Genomic DNA, 19,619 nt, shown 5'->3' with positions numbered 1-19,619 from the left:
ACTTGCTAGATGCCTAGTGCACAAAACTGAAGCATTGTTGGGGGTGGGGCTAGCTTTTGACTGCTAGTGTTCAATTCTCCTGTAGGTGGCAGTATAACCCGGTCATCTCAGAATGCTTCTGACTCTCCAGGAAAAGGATATATAAAGTCCTGTTTTGCCACCCCTCTGGCTGCTGACAATCAGGAACAAGACATGTACTATGTACTGAGATTTATGTTTGGAACAATCCGGACACAAGGCTGAGCCGCTACCAGTACAGTGCTAACAGTTTATTGGAATACACAGTGCAAAAAAGGCCAAAACCATAAATAAATATTTCCGTGTTTGTTCATTTTCCATTTTGTAACCAAGAAAGAGCTTGGCACCCCAGCCAGTTCCCTGAAATGTGTCACCGAGGGGTTAATTTACTAAAGTTAAATCCACTACAAGTGAACTCGCTGTAGATCTGAGGGGAAGCTCTGCTGATTTCTATCATCCAATCATGTGCAATGCTGTTTTTCACTTTCCTTGCATGCCCCCCTCGGATCTCCAGTGAGTGCACTTGTATTGCAGAATGTGTGTTTTCCTTTAGTAAATAAACCCCAATGTTTTCCCGAGAAGGGACTCCGATGGGTCACTCTGGCATCCATGTGGGAATGTAGAAGACAGTAAAACTCCAATGAATGGGAAGTATTGCCCCTGTATAGATCACATGTAAGGCCACATCTAGATTATGATGGACGGATATGGGTACTGTATGGAGGACACAGATCTGGTGACTTACTGAATAAAAGAAATGGATGGGGGAGGGGCTTACAATGAAAAGTTTTTTTGGGGGGGGAGGGATGGGGATAGAGACTTTGAAGGGGGTCTAACACAAACATTTATATAACTATATAGCTCAACTATAAAGATTGGCAGCCTTTTAGCTCTCAAAGTGGGGTACAGAAGACAGATATGAGTATAGGGTTGGGGGGCGCCTGCTCAATGTATCTCAAAGTATTCAGGATATCCAACATGTTTCGGTGGTGAGAGAATGCCTCTTCCTTCTTCAGGACTTACAGTCTATGGAGTGTAGTTAAATCCGGACAGTTTTTATTACACGGCTTGGTTTTGGGGGCTAAATAAAATGGAGGTGTCGCTGTATTGTCGTGGAGAAGGGGTGGCTGGAGTCCGGTTGTATTTACACTTTGTGGATTTTAGGCCATATAGAAAGGGGAGGTCTTATTCCCCCGAAACGTGTTGGATGTTCTTAATACTTTATACTGCTCACCGACCTTCACCACTGTCCTCACAAGGTGCGCCTAACCCTATAGACAGAGATAAGTATACGTCTTATGGTGCACTCACTGTGACCACATCTCTATACATTTCACCTCCATTGCAGGAGGGTCTCTGGACAATGCTTCTTTACAGATGAATACAATACAAGGCCATTGTTGGTCCAATGCTACCTTCTATCCACTAGGTCACAATGAGTTTAGGAAGGGTTTCTTTATAGTAAGGGTGGATAAGATAAGGAATCCAATACCCCCTGAGGTAGTCATTGCAGAATCAATAATGGAACTTTGATAAGTTCTTACAGCTAATAATATCCACAAATAATTATTACAGAACAGCATCATTCTGATGTCGGACATTGACTTTCTATACACCAAGACTGCTGGAGTCAGTGAGAGGTCTATCTGGGTGAACCGCGTGACTGGTATTTTGGTTGGGCAATGGTTCTAGAGGGGATGACTGGGACCTGTCCTCTGTGTGACTGGTCTGGTGGTTGGGCAATGATTCTAGGGGGACGGTTGGGTCCTATCCAATTTGTGGCTGGTCTGGTGGTTGGGCATTGATTCTAGAGGGGCTGGTTGGATCCTGGCTGGTCCTGTGGTTGGGCAATGATTCTACAGGGGCAGGTCGGGTCCTGTCTGATGTATGACTGGTCTGGTGGTTGGACAATGATTCTATAGGGGCTGGTCAGGTCCTGTCTGATGTATGACTGGTCTGGTGGTTGGACAATGATTCTATAGGGGCTGGTCAGGTCCTGTCTGATGTATGACTGGTCTGGTGGTTGGGCAATGATTCTATAGGGGCTGGTTGGGTCCTGTCTGATGTATGACTGGTCTGGTGGTTGGACAATGATTCTATAGGGGCTGGTCAGGTCCTGTCTGATGTATGACTGGTCTAGTGGTTGGACAATGATTCTATGGGGGCTGGTCAGGTCCTGTCTGATGGTTGGACAATGATTCTATAGGGGCTGGTCAGGTCCTGTCTGATGTATGACTGGTCTGGTGGTTGGACAATGATTCTATAGGGGCTGGTCAGGTCCTGTCTGATGTATGACTGGTCTGGTGGTTGGGCAATGATTCTAGGGGGGCGGTTGGGTCCTATCCACTTTGTGGCTGGTCTGGTGGTTGGACAATGATTCTATAGGGGCTGGTCAGGTCCTGTCTGATGTATGACTGGTCTGGTGGTTGGACAATGATTCTATGGGGGCTGGTCAGGTCCTGTCTGATGTATGACTGGTCTGGTGGTTGGACAATGATTCTATAGGGGCTGGTTGGGTCCTGTCTGATGTATGACTGGTCTGGTGGTTGGACAATGATTCTATAGGGGCTGGTTGGGTCCTGTCTGATGTATGACTGGTCTGGTGGTTGGACAATGATTCTATAGAAGCTGGTCAGGTCCTATCTGCTGTATGACTGGTCTGGTGGTTGAGCAATCATTCTAGAGGGGCTGGTTGGGTCCTGTCTGATGTATGACTGGTCTGGTGGTTGGACAATGATTCTATAGGGGCTGGTCAGGTCCTGTCTGATGTATGACTGGTCTGGTGGTTGGACAATGATTCTATAGGGGCTGGTTGGGTCCTGTCTGATGTATGACTGGTCTGGTGGTTGGACAATGATTCTATAGGGGCTGGTCAGGTCCTGTCTGATGTATGACTGGTCTAGTGGTTGGACAATGATTCTATGGGGGCTGGTCAGGTCCTGTCTGATGGTTGGACAATGATTCTATAGGGGCTGGTCAGGTCCTGTCTGATGTATGACTGGTCTGGTGGTTGGACAATGATTCTATAGGGGCTGGTCAGGTCCTGTCTGATGTATGACTGGTCTAGTGGTTGGACAATGATTCTATGGGGGCTGGTCAGGTCCTGTCTGATGGTTGGACAATGATTCTATAGGGGCTGGTCAGGTCCTGTCTGATGTATGACTGGTCTGGTGGTTGGACAATGATTCTATAGGGGCTGGTCAGGTCCTGTCTGATGTATGACTGGTCTGGTGGTTGGGCAATGATTCTAGGGGGACGGTTGGGTCCTATCCACTTTGTGGCTGGTCTGGTGGTTGGACAATGATTCTATAGGGGCTGGTCAGGTCCTGTCTGATGTATGACTGGTCTGGTGGTTGGACAATGATTCTATAGGGGCTGGTTGGGTCCTGTCTGATGTATGACTGGTCTGGTGGTTGGACAATGATTCTATAGGGGCTGGTCAGGTCCTGTCTGATGTATGACTGGTCTGGTGGTTGGACAATGATTCTATAGGGGCTGGTCAGGTCCTGTCTGATGTATGACTGGTCTGGTGGTTGGGCAATGATTCTAGGGGGGCGGTTGGGTCCTATCCACTTTGTGGCTGGTCTGGTGGTTGGACAATGATTCTATAGGGGCTGGTCAGGTCCTGTCTGATGTATGACTGGTCTGGTGGTTGGACAATGATTCTATGGGGGCTGGTCAGGTCCTGTCTGATGTATGACTGGTCTGGTGGTTGGACAATGATTCTATAGGGGCTGGTTGGGTCCTGTCTGATGTATGACTGGTCTGGTGGTTGGACAATGATTCTATAGGGGCTGGTTGGGTCCTGTCTGATGTATGACTGGTCTGGTGGTTGGACAATGATTCTATAGAAGCTGGTCAGGTCCTATCTGCTGTATGACTGGTCTGGTGGTTGAGCAATCATTCTAGAGGGGCTGGTTGGGTCCTGTCTGATGTATGACTGGTCTGGTGGTTGGACAATGATTCTATAGGGGCTGGTCAGGTCCTGTCTGATGTATGACTGGTCTGGTGGTTGGACAATGATTCTATAGGGGCTGGTTGGGTCCTGTCTGATGTATGACTGGTCTGGTGGTTGGACAATGATTCTATAGGGGCTGGTCAGGTCCTGTCTGATGTATGACTGGTCTAGTGGTTGGACAATGATTCTATGGGGGCTGGTCAGGTCCTGTCTGATGGTTGGACAATGATTCTATAGGGGCTGGTCAGGTCCTGTCTGATGTATGACTGGTCTGGTGGTTGGACAATGATTCTATAGGGGCTGGTCAGGTCCTGTCTGATGTATGACTGGTCTAGTGGTTGGACAATGATTCTATGGGGGCTGGTCAGGTCCTGTCTGATGGTTGGACAATGATTCTATAGGGGCTGGTCAGGTCCTGTCTGATGTATGACTGGTCTGGTGGTTGGACAATGATTCTATAGGGGCTGGTCAGGTCCTGTCTGATGTATGACTGGTCTGGTGGTTGGGCAATGATTCTAGGGGGACGGTTGGGTCCTATCCACTTTGTGGCTGGTCTGGTGGTTGGACAATGATTCTATAGGGGCTGGTCAGGTCCTGTCTGATGTATGACTGGTCTGGTGGTTGGACAATGATTCTATAGGGGCTGGTTGGGTCCTGTCTGATGTATGACTGGTCTGGTGGTTGGACAATGATTCTATAGGGGCTGGTCAGGTCCTGTCTGATGTATGACTGGTCTGGTGGTTGGACAATGATTCTATAGGGGCTGGTCAGGTCCTGTCTGATGTATGACTGGTCTGGTGGTTGGACAATGATTCTATAGGGGCTGGTCAGGTCCTGTCTGATGTATGACTGGTCTGGTGGTTGGACAATGATTCTATAGGGGCTGGTCAGGTCCTGTCTACTATATGACTGGTCTGGTGATTGAGCAATCATTCTAGAGGGGCTGGTTGGGTCCTGTCTGATGTATGACTGGTCTGGTGGTTGGACAATGATTCTATAGGGGCTGGTCAGGTCCTGTCTGATGTATGACTGGTCTGGTGGTTGGACAATGATTCTATAGGGCTGGTCAGGTCCTGTCTGATGTATGACTGGTCTGGTGGTTGGACAATGATTCTATAGGGGCTGGTCAGGTCCTGTCTGATGTATGACTGGTCTGGTGGTTGGACAATGATTCTATAGAAGCTGGTCAGGTCCTATCTGCTGTATGACTGGTCTGGTGCTTGGACAATGATTCTATAGGGGCTAGTCGGGTCCTGTCCACTGTAGTTGGGCAATGACTCTAGAGGAGCTGGTCGGGTCCTATCTGCTGTATGATTGGTCTGATGGTCGGGCAATGATTCTAGAGGGGCTGGTTGGGTCCTGTGCGCTGTAGTTGGGCCTTTCTTTGGTTGGGAAGCTCTTCTAGCAGTCGGAGAGAAAGGTGAGTTCTGCGGTGTGTGATGAGATTGGAGCTGTTGGAGAAACATTTCCCACACTCTGGACAGGAGAATGGCTTCTCCCCAGTGTGGACACGTCGATGTCGGAGTAGATGGGGGTTGCTGGTGAAGAACTTGCCGCAGTCCAAGCACATGAACGGGCGCTCTCCTGAGTGTGTGCGTTGATGTTTGAGAAGGTTGGAGTCCTGGTTAAACCTTCTGCCACACTCGGCGCACTCGAATGGTTTCTCTCCAGTGTGAATTCGGAGGTGGCGAACCAGGTGGGGGTTTCGGGCAAAGCGTTTCCCACACTGGTGGCAGGCGAAGGGTTTTTCTCCTGTGTGAGTCCTCTGGTGCATGAGAAGGTTGGAGCTGCTGGAAAAGAATTTTCCGCATTCTGTACACTTGAAGGGTCGCTCACCAGTGTGTGTCCGCTTGTGGCGGACTAGATGTGGACCACATGAAAAACACTTCCCACATTCTAAACATACAAAGGACTTCTCCCCCAAGGCCTGAGCACCGGGGGCACTTGTAGAGTTATGATAGGATAATGAGGTTCCATCCATCTGTGGCGGCTCCATGTCCCAGGAGGCCAGCTGACTAGAGCCTCCTTCACAAGTACTCAGAGCTGGCATGTAGATATTATCTGATAAGTTTCCATCACTAAACGCAGAGCCAGACTGGTCCTTAAAGTTCTGAGACATATAATCTGATTGTCTGTTACCTGCTGGGCTGTAAAAGTCACCAAGATTTGCTTCCTCAAATAATCCACCTTCCTCTTTAATGTCACCAGATGTAAAAAGTCTGTGATTTATGGGTGTATACACATCAGAGTCTAGGTCCTCATCCCCTGAGTAGGGTTCCTCCTTAACAATGGTAGTTGTGTACTCATCAGGATCTAGCGGTATAGCAACATCAGTGCTGGGAAGTTCTTCCTCGTCACTTGAGTGGGGTGGCCCCTTCACATAATTACACGTGAAAGGAGTAGGGACCGTTGTGTAAAGACTAGCAGTGGTAAGACTGCCATGTACAGGTGAGTAGGCTTCCTCTTTACGAAGTTCCGATGTACATACAGCTGGTGTATAAATCTCCATGCTGAGAAGACTTTCAGAACGGGAATGCAATTCTTCAGTGAAGGAATATTGTGTGGTGTGTGGAGAATCCTCCTTTTCCTCCACCATGTTCTTCACCAATGTTCTCTGCACCTCGTCTGCTTCAAGAACGTTCATATCTTCTCCATGACTGTTAATTCCAGTGCTGTTGCTGTATATGGAGGGACGGCTATGGAAATCTTCAGGTGTCAAATATTTGGTTGGAGGTCCACCTGCATGATATAAGGATACAGTGTTATCATCATATTCCATGTCTTAAAGCGGAGCTCCACCCTAAAGTGGACCTTCCGCTCATCGGAACCCTCCCCCCCCCTCCGGTGCCACAATCGGCACCTTTCAGGGGGGAGGGGGGTGCAGTTACCTGGATAATCCAGGTAACTGCACCCACTTCCGGGACAGCTCTCTGCGGAAAGGGGCGTAACTTACGCCCCTTTCCGCAAGTGCCCGCCCCTTCCCGCAAGTGCCCCGCTGCCTGCTGGGAAACACACAGCTCCCAGAGGCAGCGGGGAGCGTCCTTATTGCGCAGCGCAATTCGCGCATGCGCAGTAGGGAACCGGGAAATGAAGCCGAAAGGCTCCATTTCCTGATTCCCATACCCAAGATGGCGGCGGCAGCACTCGAGTGTCGATCTAGAGATCGGCTTCGGGTGCCGACATCGCGGGCGCGCTGGACAGGTAAGTGTCACTATTTTAAAAGTCAGCAGCTGCAGTATTTGTAGCTGCTGGCTTTTAAAAAAAAAAAAAAAAACGCGGAGTCCCGGTGGACTCCCGCTTTAATAACAGCAACTAGGCTTGTGCAATTCATTTAGTAACGAATCGAAATTCGGCCGAATTTTGCATCTTTCGGACATTCGGATGAATCCGAATAAAAGAATAACAAATTACAACGAATACGAAAGAAATATAACGAATGAATTCGACATGATTCGACATTATTTCAACCGCATTCGAAAATATTTTGTGACCCGACTTTAGGGCCATGTATCTCGGGGTCACTTGGAGCTAGACACTTCAAATTTGGATATGTTGTATTGCTAGTATTATTGTGTTTGCATACCAAATTTGGGGTTTCTAGCTATAAGAGACCCCGAGATATGTGGCCCCAAAATCGGGTCACAAAATGTTATTAGTTAGAGCAGAGAATTACATTTTGCGACCCGATTTTGGGGCCACATATCTTGGGGTCACTTATAGCTAGAAACCCCAAATTTGGTATGCAAACACAATAATACTAGCAATACAACATATCCAAATTTGGAGTTTCTAGCACCAAGTGACCCCGAGATACATGGCCCTAAAGTTGGGTCACAAAATATTTTCGAATGCGGTTGAAATAATGTCGAAACATGTTGAAATCATTTCGAATGCGGTAGAAATATTTTCGAATTTGGTTGAAATATTTTCGAATGTGGCCGATTTTTCTAATTCGGTAGAAAACTAAACGAAATCCGAAAACGAATTTAAGGAAGTTAACGAATTAAAACGAAACGAAACTAAACAAATTTTTTTCCTTTTGCACATGTCTAATAGCAACACAAAAATTAGTGTAATCTCTTACCCGGAGCCGGGAGGGTGTGGTGGTCCTCCGTCATGACGTCCTTGTAGAGATCCTTGTGTCCTTCTAAATACTCCCACTCCTCCATGGAGAAATAGACAGTGACATCCTGACACCTTATAGGAACCTGACACACACAATGATACAGTCACCATCCAGACACATCCCTTGCCTGTTACTGGATAATGTCTCCGCACCGCTCACCTCTCCTGTCAGCAGCTCGATGATCCTGTTGGCCAGTTCCAGGATCTTCTTCTTCTTGTTCCTTTCAGGTGTCACACAGCGAGGTGGAGGAACTGTGGCCGAGCTCTGCCGTAATCAGAGACAAAATATAAAAACTGAATCATTTGATCATTGCTCAAACGCCAGACAATTTCACAACCCAGTAACCTATAAATTAGGGATGCACCGAAATTTCGGCCGCCGAAACATATCGGCCGAAAATGCCCTTTTCGGCAATTTGCCGAAAGAGAAAAATGGCCGATAATGGAGCCGAAAATGGGGCGTGGCCTGGGTGGGGACGGGGCTCCGTCCCCCCGCCCCTGGTGACGCCCATCATGGGGGGTGTATAGCGCAGGAGAGCCGCCTCCGCCGCCTGTTTGATCACAGCGCCGGGAACATCACAGCTTTCATTTCAATAGCTGTGTGTTCCCGGCCGCGCGCCGTCACACGCAGCCCCTCCCCCTTGTCCGGGCACTTTGATGGACAGGATTGGACGGATGATCTGTCTATCAAAGTGCCCGGACAAGGGGGAGGGGCTGCGTGTGACGGCGCGCGTCCGGGAACACACAGCTATTGAAATGAAAGCTGTGATGTTCCCGGCGCTGTGATCAAACAGGCGGCGGAGGCGGCTCTCTTCCCTACACAGGCTGCAACAAAAGGGGACACACAGGCTGCAAAGGGGGACACACTGGACACAAGGGGACACACAGCTATTGAAATGAAAGCTGTGATGTTCCCGGCGCTGTAATCAAACAGGCGGCGGAGGCGGCTCTCTTCTCTGCACAGGCTGGCTGCAAAATGGCACACTGGCTGCAAAATGGCACACTGGCTGCAAAATGGCACACTGGCTGCAAAATGGCACACTGGCTGCAATGGGGCACACTGGCTGCAAAATGGCACACTGGCTGCAATGGGGCACACTGGCTGCAAAATGGCACTGGCTGCAATGAGGCACACTGGCTGCAATGGGGCACACTGGCTGCAATGGGGCACACTGGCTGCAATGGGGCACACTGGCTGCAATGAGGCACACTGGCTGCAATGGGGCACACTGGCTGCAATGGGGCACACTGGCTGCAATGGGGCACAGGCACACTGGCTGCAATGGGGGATGTCTCCTGTTACTGTACCACGTCCTCTGTCTCTGACCATCTCCTGTACCATGTCCCCAGTCTGACCATCTTCTGTACCATGTCCCCAGTCTCTGACCATCTCCTGTACCACATCCCCAGTCTGACCATCTCCTGTACCGTGTCCCCAGTCTCTGACCACCTCCTGTACCATGCCAGCAGTCTCTGACCATCTCCTGTACCATGTCCCCAGTCTCTGACCATCTCCTGTACCATGTCTCCAGTCTCTGACCATCTCCTGTACCATGTCCCCAGTCTCTGACCATCTCCTGTACCATGTCCTCAGTCTCTGACCATCTCCTGTACCATGTCCCCAGTCTCTGACCACCTGTACCATGTCCCCAGTCTCTGACCATCTCCTGTACCATGTCCCCTGTCTCTGACCACCTCCTGTACCATGTCCCCAGTCTCTGACCATCTCCTGTACCGTGTCCCCAGTCTCTGACCACCTCCTGTACCATGTCCCCTGTCTCTGACCACCTCCTGTACCATGTCCCCAGTCTCTGACCACCTCCTGTACCATGTCTCCAGTCTCTGACCACCTCCTGTATAAAAATATTTTTTAAAAACAGTCATTTTCGGTATCGGTGCCGTTTCGGTTTTCGGCCTAGTGTATTTTTCATTTTCGGTATCGGCACCAAAAAAAACATTCGGTGCATCCCTACTATCAATGCCTTCATACTGTCTACGTGGGTCAGCCATTTCCAGGCAGGTTCTAGTGGAGTCACACCTGTACCAGATAATAAGGCTCTGAAATGTTTCCTTACCCTCTGTGCCACACAGGATTTTTGTACCCAATGTATAGCCCTTTCTTAAGAGTTCCTCAAGGGACACAGAATTAGTAGAATCAGAAACATCCTAAAGGTGTGTGGACACTATAAGAAAATTGAGCTATCATTGTTTTTTTTCTCGATGTTTCACAGCAAGTCAGACCAGAGAAAGGAAATAGTGTATGAAAATTCTCGTACAACAAAGGCTTTTTTTTATCGTTTCTGATCACGTGCAGTCTTTCGTATCTGATTTTTCTCGTACAAAAATCATTTATTTGTTCTGTTCACATACGAGAAAACTTTTGAAATTTGTCCATTTGGAAATTTTCATTTGCAAAATTTGAACGATCGGAAAATATTTGTTCCGATTTTCTCATAGTGTGTACACCACTTAAGGCAGCCAGCAGGTTGAAAGGGGAAAAAAAAACTGACCTGACTCCCACATCCACACATTCAATGGAATCCTCCCCGCAGTGTGATTGCTTTTTGGCTTCCCCACTGTCAGAAGACACTGACCAGCTCTACAGCCTATAGCCTACAGCACTGATCGAGAGGAGATTTTCCAGCAGGGAGGTTTCACAGAAACTTGGATGTGCTAGAAAGAAGCTGACCTGCAAGTCCTTGATGTCCTCAGTGGCCAGGTAGTCTCCCAGACAGAAGGAGGCAGTGACTGACCAGTGGGATTCCAGGCAAAATCTTTCCATCCAAATAAAGACATTGGGTGCTTAGAGCCCTTTCTGGCTTTGGAAACAATGAACAGGTTTCAGTAAAAACCTTGAAAATTTGAGGAACAACATCAATGATTCCTTGACCCAGAACATTTATTAGATCATCCCCAACCAAAGGCCACAGCTGAAGGAACCACTATTAGATCATCCCCAACCAAAGGCCTCAGCTAGAGGAATCACTATTAGATCATCCCCAACCAAAGGCCTCAGCTAGAGGAATCACTATTAGATCATCCCCAACCAAAGGCCTCAGCTAGAGGAATCACTATTAGATCATCCCCAACCAAAGGCCACAGCTGAAGGAACCACTATTAGATCATCCCCAACCAAAGGCCTCAGCTAGAGGAATCACTATTAGATCATCCCCAACCAAAGGCCTCAGCTAGAGGAATCACTATTAGATCATCCCCAACCAAAGGCCACAGCTAGAGGAATCACTATTAGATCATCCCCAACCAAAGGCCTCAGCTAGAGGAATCACTATTAGATCATTCCCAACCAAAGGCCTCAGCTAGAGGAATCACTATTAGATCATCCCCAACCAAAGGCCTCAGCTAGAGGAATCACTATTAGATCATCCCCAACCAAAGGCCACAGCTAGAGGAATCACTATTAGATCATCCCCAACCAAAGGCCACAGCTAGAGGAATCACTATTAGATCATTCCCAACCAAAGGCCTCAGCTAGAGGAATCACTATTAGATCATCCCCAACCAAAGGCCTCAGCTAGAGGAATCACTATTAGATCATTCCCAACCAAAGGCCTCAGCTAGAGGAATCACTATTAGATCATCCCCAACCAAAGGCCTCAGCTAGAGGAATCACTATTAGATCATCCCCAACCAAAGGCCACAGCTAGAGGAATCACTATTAGATCATCCCCAACCAAAGGCCTCAGCTAGAGGAATCACTATTAGATCATCCCCAACCAAAGGCCACAGCTAGAGGAATCACTATTAGATCATCCCCAACCAAAGGCCACAGCTAGAGGAATCACTATTAGATCATCCCCAACCAAAGGCCACAGCTAGAGGAATCACTATTAGATCATTCCCAACCAAAGGCCTCAGCTAGAGGAATCACTATTAGATCATCCCCCAACCAAAGGCCTCAGCTAGAGGAATCACTATTAGATCATTCCCAACCAAAGGCCTCAGCTAGAGGAATCACTATTAGATCATCCCCAACCAAAGGCCTCAGCTAGAGGAATCACTATTAGATCATCCCCAACCAAAGGCCACAGCTAGAGGAATCACTATTAGATCATCCCCAACCAAAGGCCACAGCTAGAGGAATCACTATTAGATCATCCCCCAACCAAAGGCCTCAGCTAGAGGAATCACTATTAGATCATCCCCAACCAAAGGCCTCAGCTAGAGGAATCACTATTAGATCATCCCCAACCAAAGGCCTCAGCTAGAGGAATCACTATTAGATCATCCCCAACCAAAGGCCTCAGCTAGAGGAATCACTATTAGATCATTCCCAACCAAAGGCCTCAGCTAGAGGAATCACTATTAGATCATTCCCAACCAAAGGCCTCAGCTAGAGGAATCACTATTAGATCATCCCCAACCAAAGGCCTCAGCTAGAGGAATCACTATTAGATCATTCCCAACCAAAGGCCTCAGCTAGAGGAATCACTATTAGATCATTCCCAACCAAAGGCCTCAGCTAGAGGAATCACTATTAGATCATCCCCCAACCAAAGGCCTCAGCTAGAGGAATCACTATTAGATCATTCCCAACCAAAGGCCTCAGCTAGAGGAATCACTATTAGATCATCCCCAACCAAAGGCCTCAGCTAGAGGAATCACTATTAGATCATCCCCAACCAAAGGCCACAGCTAGAGGAATCACTATTAGATCATCCCCAACCAAAGGCCACAGCTAGAGGAATCACTATTAGATCATCCCCAACCAAAGGCCTCAGCTAGAGGAATCACTATTAGATCATCCCCCAACCAAAGGCCTCAGCTAGAGGAATCACTATTAGATCATTCCCAACCAAAGGCCTCAGCTAGAGGAATCACTATTAGATCATTCCCAACCAAAGGCCTCAGCTAGAGGAATCACTATTAGATCATCCCCCAACCAAAGGCCTCAGCTAGAGGAATCACTATTAGATCATCCCCAACCAAAGGCCACAGCTAGAGGAATCACTATTAGATCATCCCCAACCAAAGGCCTCAGCTAGAGGAATCACTATTAGATCATTCCCAACCAAAGGCCTCAGCTAGAGGAATCACTATTAGATCATCCCCAACCAAAGGCCTCAGCTAGAGGAATCACTATTAGATCATCCCCAACCAAAGGCCTCAGCTAGAGGAATCACTATTAGATCATTCCCAACCAAAGGCCTCAGCTAGAGGAATCACTATTAGATCATCCCCAACCAAAGGCCACAGCTAGAGGAATCACTATTAGATCATTCCCAACCAAAGGCCTCAGCTAGAGGAATCACTATTAGATCATCCCCAACCAAAGGCCTCAGCTAGAGGAATCACTATTAGATCATCCCCAACCAAAGGCCTCAGCTAGAGGAATCACTATTAGATCATTCCCAACCAAAGGCCTCAGCTAGAGGAATCACTATTAGATCATCCCCCAACCAAAGGCCTCAGCTAGAGGAATCACTATTAGATCATCCCCAACCAAAGGCCTCAGCTAGAGGAATCACTATTAGATCATCCCCAACCAAAGGCCTCAGCTAGAGGAATCACTATTAGATCATTCCCAACCAAAGGCCTCAGCTAGAGGAATCACTATTAGATCATCCCCCAACCAAAGGCCTCAGCTAGAGGAATCACTATTAGATCATCCCCAACCAAAGGCCTCAGCTAGAGGAATCACTATTAGATCATCCCCAACCAAAGGCCTCAGCTAGAGGAATCACTATTAGATCATCCCCCAACCAAAGGCCTCAGCTAGAGGAATCACTATTAGATCATCCCCAACCAAAGGCCTCAGCTAGAGGAATCACTATTAGATCATTCCCAACCAAAGGCCACAGCTAGAGGAATCACTATTAGATCATTCCCAACCAAAGGCCACAGCTAGAGGAATCACTATTAGATCATTCCCAACCAAAGGCCTCAGCTAGAGGAAACACTATTAGATCATCCCCAACCAAAGGCCTCAGCTAGAGGAATCACTATTAGATCATTCCCAACCAAAGGCCTCAGCTAGAGGAATCACTATTAGATCATTCCCAACCAAAGGCCTCAGCTAGAGGAATCACTATTAGATCATCCCCAACCAAAGGCCTCAGCTAGAGGAATCACTATTAGATCATCCCCAACCAAAGGCCACAGCTAGAGGAATCACTATTAGATCATTCCCAACCAAAGGCCTCAGCTAGAGGAATCACTATTAGATCATCCCCAACCAAAGGCCTCAGCTAGAGGAATCACTATTAGATCATCCCCCAACCAAAGGCCAGAGTTGAGGAAACACTATTAGATCATCCCCAACCAAAGCCACAGCTGAAGGAACCACTGTTAGATCATCCCCAACCAAAGGCCATAGCTAGAGGAATCACTATTAGATCATCCCCAACCAACAGCCACATCTGGAGGAACCTCTATTAGATCATTCCCAACCAAAGGCCACAGCTTGAGCAACCTGTTAGTGTTTCCTCAAGCTGTGGCCTTTGGTTAGGTATTATCTAAAAGAGGTTCCTCAAGCTATGGCCTTTGGTTGGGGATAATCTAATAGTGGTTCCTCCAGCTGGGGCCTTTGCTTGGGGATGATCTAATAGATGTTCCTCCAGCCGCCCCCCTCCATCCCACAATATACCAACCTCTCTGCAAAGACTGTCTTCATGCTGCCTTGGCAAAACTTCCAGGTCAATGAATCATTGATGTTGTTCCTCAAATTTTAAAGTTTTTTTACACAAACCTATTCATTGTTCCCAAAGCCAAAAGGGGCCCTAAGCACCCGCTGTGGCCTTTGGTTGGGGATGATCTAATAGTGGTTCATTAAGCTGTGGCTTTAAGTTGTGGATGATCTGATAGTTATACCACGAGCTGTGGACTTTGGTTGGGGGTGATCTAAACATGGTTCTTCCAGCTGGGGCCTTTGGTTGGGGATGATCTAATAGTGTTTCCTCAAGCTGTGGCCTTTGGTTGGGGATGATCTATGAGATCATCCCCAACCAAAGGCCCCAGCTAGAGGAACCTCTATTACATCATCCCCAACCAAAGGCCCCATCATGAGGATCCTCTATTACAGTGATGGTGAACCTTGGCACCTCAGATGTTTTGGAACTACATTTCCCATGATTCTCAACTACACTGTAGAGTGCATGAGCATCATGGGAATTGTATATCATCCCCAACCAAAGGCCACAGCTTGAGGAACCACTATTAGATCATCCCCAACCAAAGGCCACAAGACGAGGAACCTCTTTTAGATCATCCCTAACCAAGGGTGTAAGCTTGAGAAACCTCTATTAGATTATTCCTAACCAAAGGCCCTAGCTGAAGGAACCACTTTTAGATGATCGTCCTAAACCAAAGACCACAGCTTGAGGAAACTCTATTAGATCATCCCCAACCAAAAGCCACAGCTTGAGGAACCACTATTAGATAATCCCCAACCAAAGGTCCCAGCTGGAGGAACCACTATTAGATCATTCCTAACCAAAGGCCACAGCTGGAGGATCCTCTATTACATCATCTCCAATCAAATGCCACAGTTTGAGGAACCACTATTAGATCATCCCCAACCAAAATCCACTGCTGGAGGAACCACTATTAGATCATTCCTAACCAAAGGCCACAGCTGGAGGATCCTCTATTACATCATCTCCAATCAAATGCCACAGTTTGAGGAACCACTATTAGATCATCCCCAACCAAAATCCACTGCTGGAGGAACCACTATTAGATCATCCTAAACCAAAGGCCACAGCTTGAGGAACCTCTATTAAATCATCTCCATCCAAAGAACAAAGGTTGAAGAACCTCTATTACATTATCCCCAACCAAAGGATACAGCTAGAGGAACCAATATTAGATCATCCCCAACCAGAGGACACAGCTGGAGGAATCAATATTAGATCATCCCCAACCAAAGGCCACATCATGAGGAGCCTCTATTACATCATTTCCAATCAAAGGCCACAGCTTGAGGAACCACTATTAGATCATCCCCAGCCAAAAGCCCCAGCTGGAAGAACCACTATTAGATCATCCCCAACCAAAAACCACAGCCTGAGGAACCACTATTAGACCATCCCCTGCCAAAACCCCCTGCTGGAAAAACCACTATTAGACCATCCCCAACCAAAATCCACTGCTGGAGGAACCACTATTAGATCATCCTAAACCAAAGGCCACAGCTTGAGGAACCTCTATTAAATCATCTCCATCCAAAGGCCACAGCTTGAGGAACCTCTATTAAATCATCTCCATCCAAAGGCCACAGCTTGAGGAACCTCTATTAAATCATCTCCATCCAAAGAACAAAGGTTGAAGAACCTCTATTACATTATCCCCAACCAAAGGATACAGCTAGAGGAACCAATATTAGATCATCCCCAACCAGAGGACACAGCTGGAGGAATCAATATTAGATCATCCCCAACCAAAGGCCACATCATGAGGAGCCTCTATTACATCATTTCCAATCAAAGGCCACAGCTTGAGGAACCTCTATTAGACCATCCCCTGCCAAAAGCCCCAGCTGGAAGAACCACTATTAGACCATCCCCAACCAAAAACCACAGCTTGAGGAACCACTAGTAGATCATCCCCAATCAAAGGCCACAGCTTGAGGAACCACTATTAGATCATCCCCAATCAAAAGCCACAGCTTGAGGAACCACTATTAGATCATCCCCAACCAAAAGCCCCAGCTGGAAGAACCGCTATTAGACCATCCCCGACCAAAGGCCACCTCATTATTTATTTATTAAAATGCTTAACCTACGCAGTCTTATCCCAAGGCTTCAATGCGCAAAACAAAAGACATTGACATTAAAAGACCTTAGAAGATACAACATAAAAAAGTAAAAGCCTGGAGGTCTGTCCATCACACCCCATTAAAATTAGGTGACTCCAAAAGCTTGTACAAAAAGGAAAGGTTTTCAATTTCTTTTGGGATTTCAGAAAGTCATTCTCAAGTCTCAGTTTCAGAGGCAAGGAGTTCCAAAATTCTTCACTTCACTCGTTCTCCCTCCGCATATTTTCTTTTTGAATTTTGGAATCTTCAATTTGGCCAAGTTCGCTGATCTCAGGGATCGGGTGGGCACATACTTGATGAATTTTTCCTTCAGGTACTCTGGGCCACATCCATGCAATGGCTTATGGACAAGACATCCCGTTTTGAACAGAACCCGTTCTTTCACAGGCAGCCTTTGGTTGGGGATGATGTAATAGAGGATCCTCATCATGTGGCCTTTGGTTGGGGATGATGTAAACGAGGTTCCTCCAGCTGTGTCTTTGGTTGGGGAGGATCTAATAGTGGTTCCTCCAGCTGTGTCCTTTGGGGATGATGTAATCGAGGTTCTTTAAGCTTTGGTCTTTGGATGGAGATGATCTACTAGAGCAGGGATCCTCAAACTACGGCCCTCCAGCTGTTGCGAAACTACACATCCCACGAGGCATTGTAAAACTCTGACATTCACAGACATGACTAGGCATGATGGGAATTGTAGTTCCTGAACAACTGGAGGGCCATAGTTTGAAGACCCATGCACTAGAGGTTCCTCCATCCTCTATTACATCATCTCCAATCAAAGGCCACAGCTTGAGGAACCTCTATTACATCATCCCCAAAGGACACAGCTGGAGGAACCTCTATTAGATCATCCAATGACAGGACATTTGTTTGTTTTGTTTCCCTCAATTGGTGGCAAGGTTTATCTAAACTCAACTTGCAAGATTCTCCTGAACAGAACAGCGAAGGGTCAACCTCAATCTATCCTATCTGGAAATATTCAATGAGCCCCGTGGGGAGGGGGAGGGGGGGTGTTGTGGCCACACACTGTGCTGGACATTATCAAGGCCAGACTGACAACTAAAACCTACAACTCCAAATGAAAAAAGTCAGAACTTTTATGGACTCTTTTCTAGAAGCACGAACATTCTGAAAGAAAAGCTTCTCCAGAATCCTCCCCATTGCTCCAGACCTCAGGTCTGTGTTTTATTAATAGAGATAAGAGTGATGTCATGTGACCTCCCAGAATCCTCCTCACCTCTCCGGTCAGGTCTGTGTTTTATTAATAGAGATAAGAGGGATGTCATGTGACCTCCCAGAATCCTCCTCTCCTCTCTGGTCAGGTCTGTGTTTTATTAATAGAGATAAGAGGGATGTCATGTGACCTCCCAGAATCCTCCTCACCTCTCCGGTCAGGTCTGTGTTTTATTAATAGAGATGAGAGTGATGTCATGTGACCTCCCAGAATCCTCCTCACCTCTCCGGTCAGGTCTGTGTTTTATTAATAGAGATAAGAGGGATGTCATGTGACCTCCCAGAATCCTCCTCACCTCTCCGGTCAGGTCTGTGTTTTATTAATAGAGATAAGAGTGATGTCATGTGACCTCCCAGAATCCTCCTCACCTCTCCGGTCAGGTCTGTGTTTTATTAATAGAGATAAGAGTGATGTCATGTGACCTCCCAGAATCCTCCTCTCCTCTCTGGTCAGGTCTGTGTTTTATTAATAGAGATAAGAGGGATGTCATGTGACCTCCCAGAATCCTCCTCACCTCTCCGGTCAGGTCTGTGTTTTATTAATAGAGATAAGAGTGATGTCATGTGACCTCCCAGAATCCTCCTCACCTCTCCGGTCAGGTCTGTGTTTTATTAATAGAGATAAGAGTGATGTCATGTGACCTCCCAGAATCCTCCTCTCCTCTCTGGTCAGGTCTGTGTTTTATTAATAGAGATAAGAGGGATGTCATGTGACCTCCCAGAATCCTCCTCTCCTCTCTGGTCAGGTCTGTGTTTTATTAATAGAGATAAGAGGGATGTCATGTGACCTCCCAGAATCCTCCTCACCTCTCCGGTCAGGTCTGTGTTTTATTAATAGAGATAAGAGTGATGTCATGTGACCTCCCAGAATCCTCCTCACCTCTCCGGTCAGGTCTGTGTTTTATTAATAGAGATAAGAGTGATGTCATGTGACCTCCCAGAATCCTCCTCTCCTCTCTGGTCAGGTCTGTGTTTTATTAATAGAGATAAGAGGGATGTCATGTGACCTCCCAGAATCCTCCTCTCCTCTCTGGTCAGGTCTGTGTTTTATTAATAGAGATAAGAGGGATGTCATGTGACCTCCCAGAATCCTCCTCACCTCTCCGGTCAGGTCTGTGTTTTATTAATAGAGATAAGAGTGATGTCATGTGACCTCCCAGAATCCTCCTCACCTCTCCGGTCAGGTCTGTGTTTTATTAATAGAGATAAGAGTGATGTCATGTGACCTCCCAGAATCCTCCTCACCTCTCCGGTCAGGTCTGTGTTTTATTAATAGAGATGAGAGTGATGTCATGTGACCTCCCAGAATCCTCCTCACCTCTCCGGTCAGGTCTGTGTTTTATTAATAGAGATAAGAGGGATGTCATGTGACCTCCCAGAATCCTCCTCACCTCTCCGGTCAGGTCTGTGTTTTATTAATAGAGATAAGAGTGATGTCATGTGACCTCCCAGAATCCTCCTCACCTCTCCGGTCAGGTCTGTGTTTTATTAATAGAGATGAGAGTGATGTCATGT

The 19,619-nt window shown here is 47.2% G+C and overlaps 1 protein-coding gene across 1 annotated transcript in view; it reads right to left on the bottom strand.

Annotated features, from left to right (window-relative positions):
- Window positions 1-254: 254 nt before the first annotated feature.
- LOC143959474 (uncharacterized) overlaps window positions 255-19,619 on the bottom strand; it is a 36,552-nt gene continuing 17,187 nt past the window's right edge. The window contains exons 3-5 of the mRNA XM_077468137.1: window positions 8,262-8,366; window positions 8,061-8,184; window positions 255-6,715 (exon numbers count right to left, since the gene is read on the bottom strand). Coding sequence (XP_077324263.1) covers window positions 5,316-6,715; window positions 8,061-8,184; window positions 8,262-8,366 — 1,629 coding nt within the window. The 3' untranslated portion in view covers window positions 255-5,315. The remainder of the gene's footprint in view (window positions 6,716-8,060; window positions 8,185-8,261; window positions 8,367-19,619) is intronic.

This window comes from Lithobates pipiens, unplaced genomic scaffold (genome assembly GCF_037356315.1).
Source record: "Lithobates pipiens isolate NorthernLeopardFrog02 unplaced genomic scaffold, aLitPip1_a1.2 Scaffold_77, whole genome shotgun sequence".
Lineage (NCBI taxonomy): Eukaryota > Metazoa > Chordata > Amphibia > Anura > Ranidae > Lithobates > Lithobates pipiens.
Note: the sequence above shows the minus strand (reverse complement) of the source record. Positions and strands in the feature narration are given on the sequence as shown.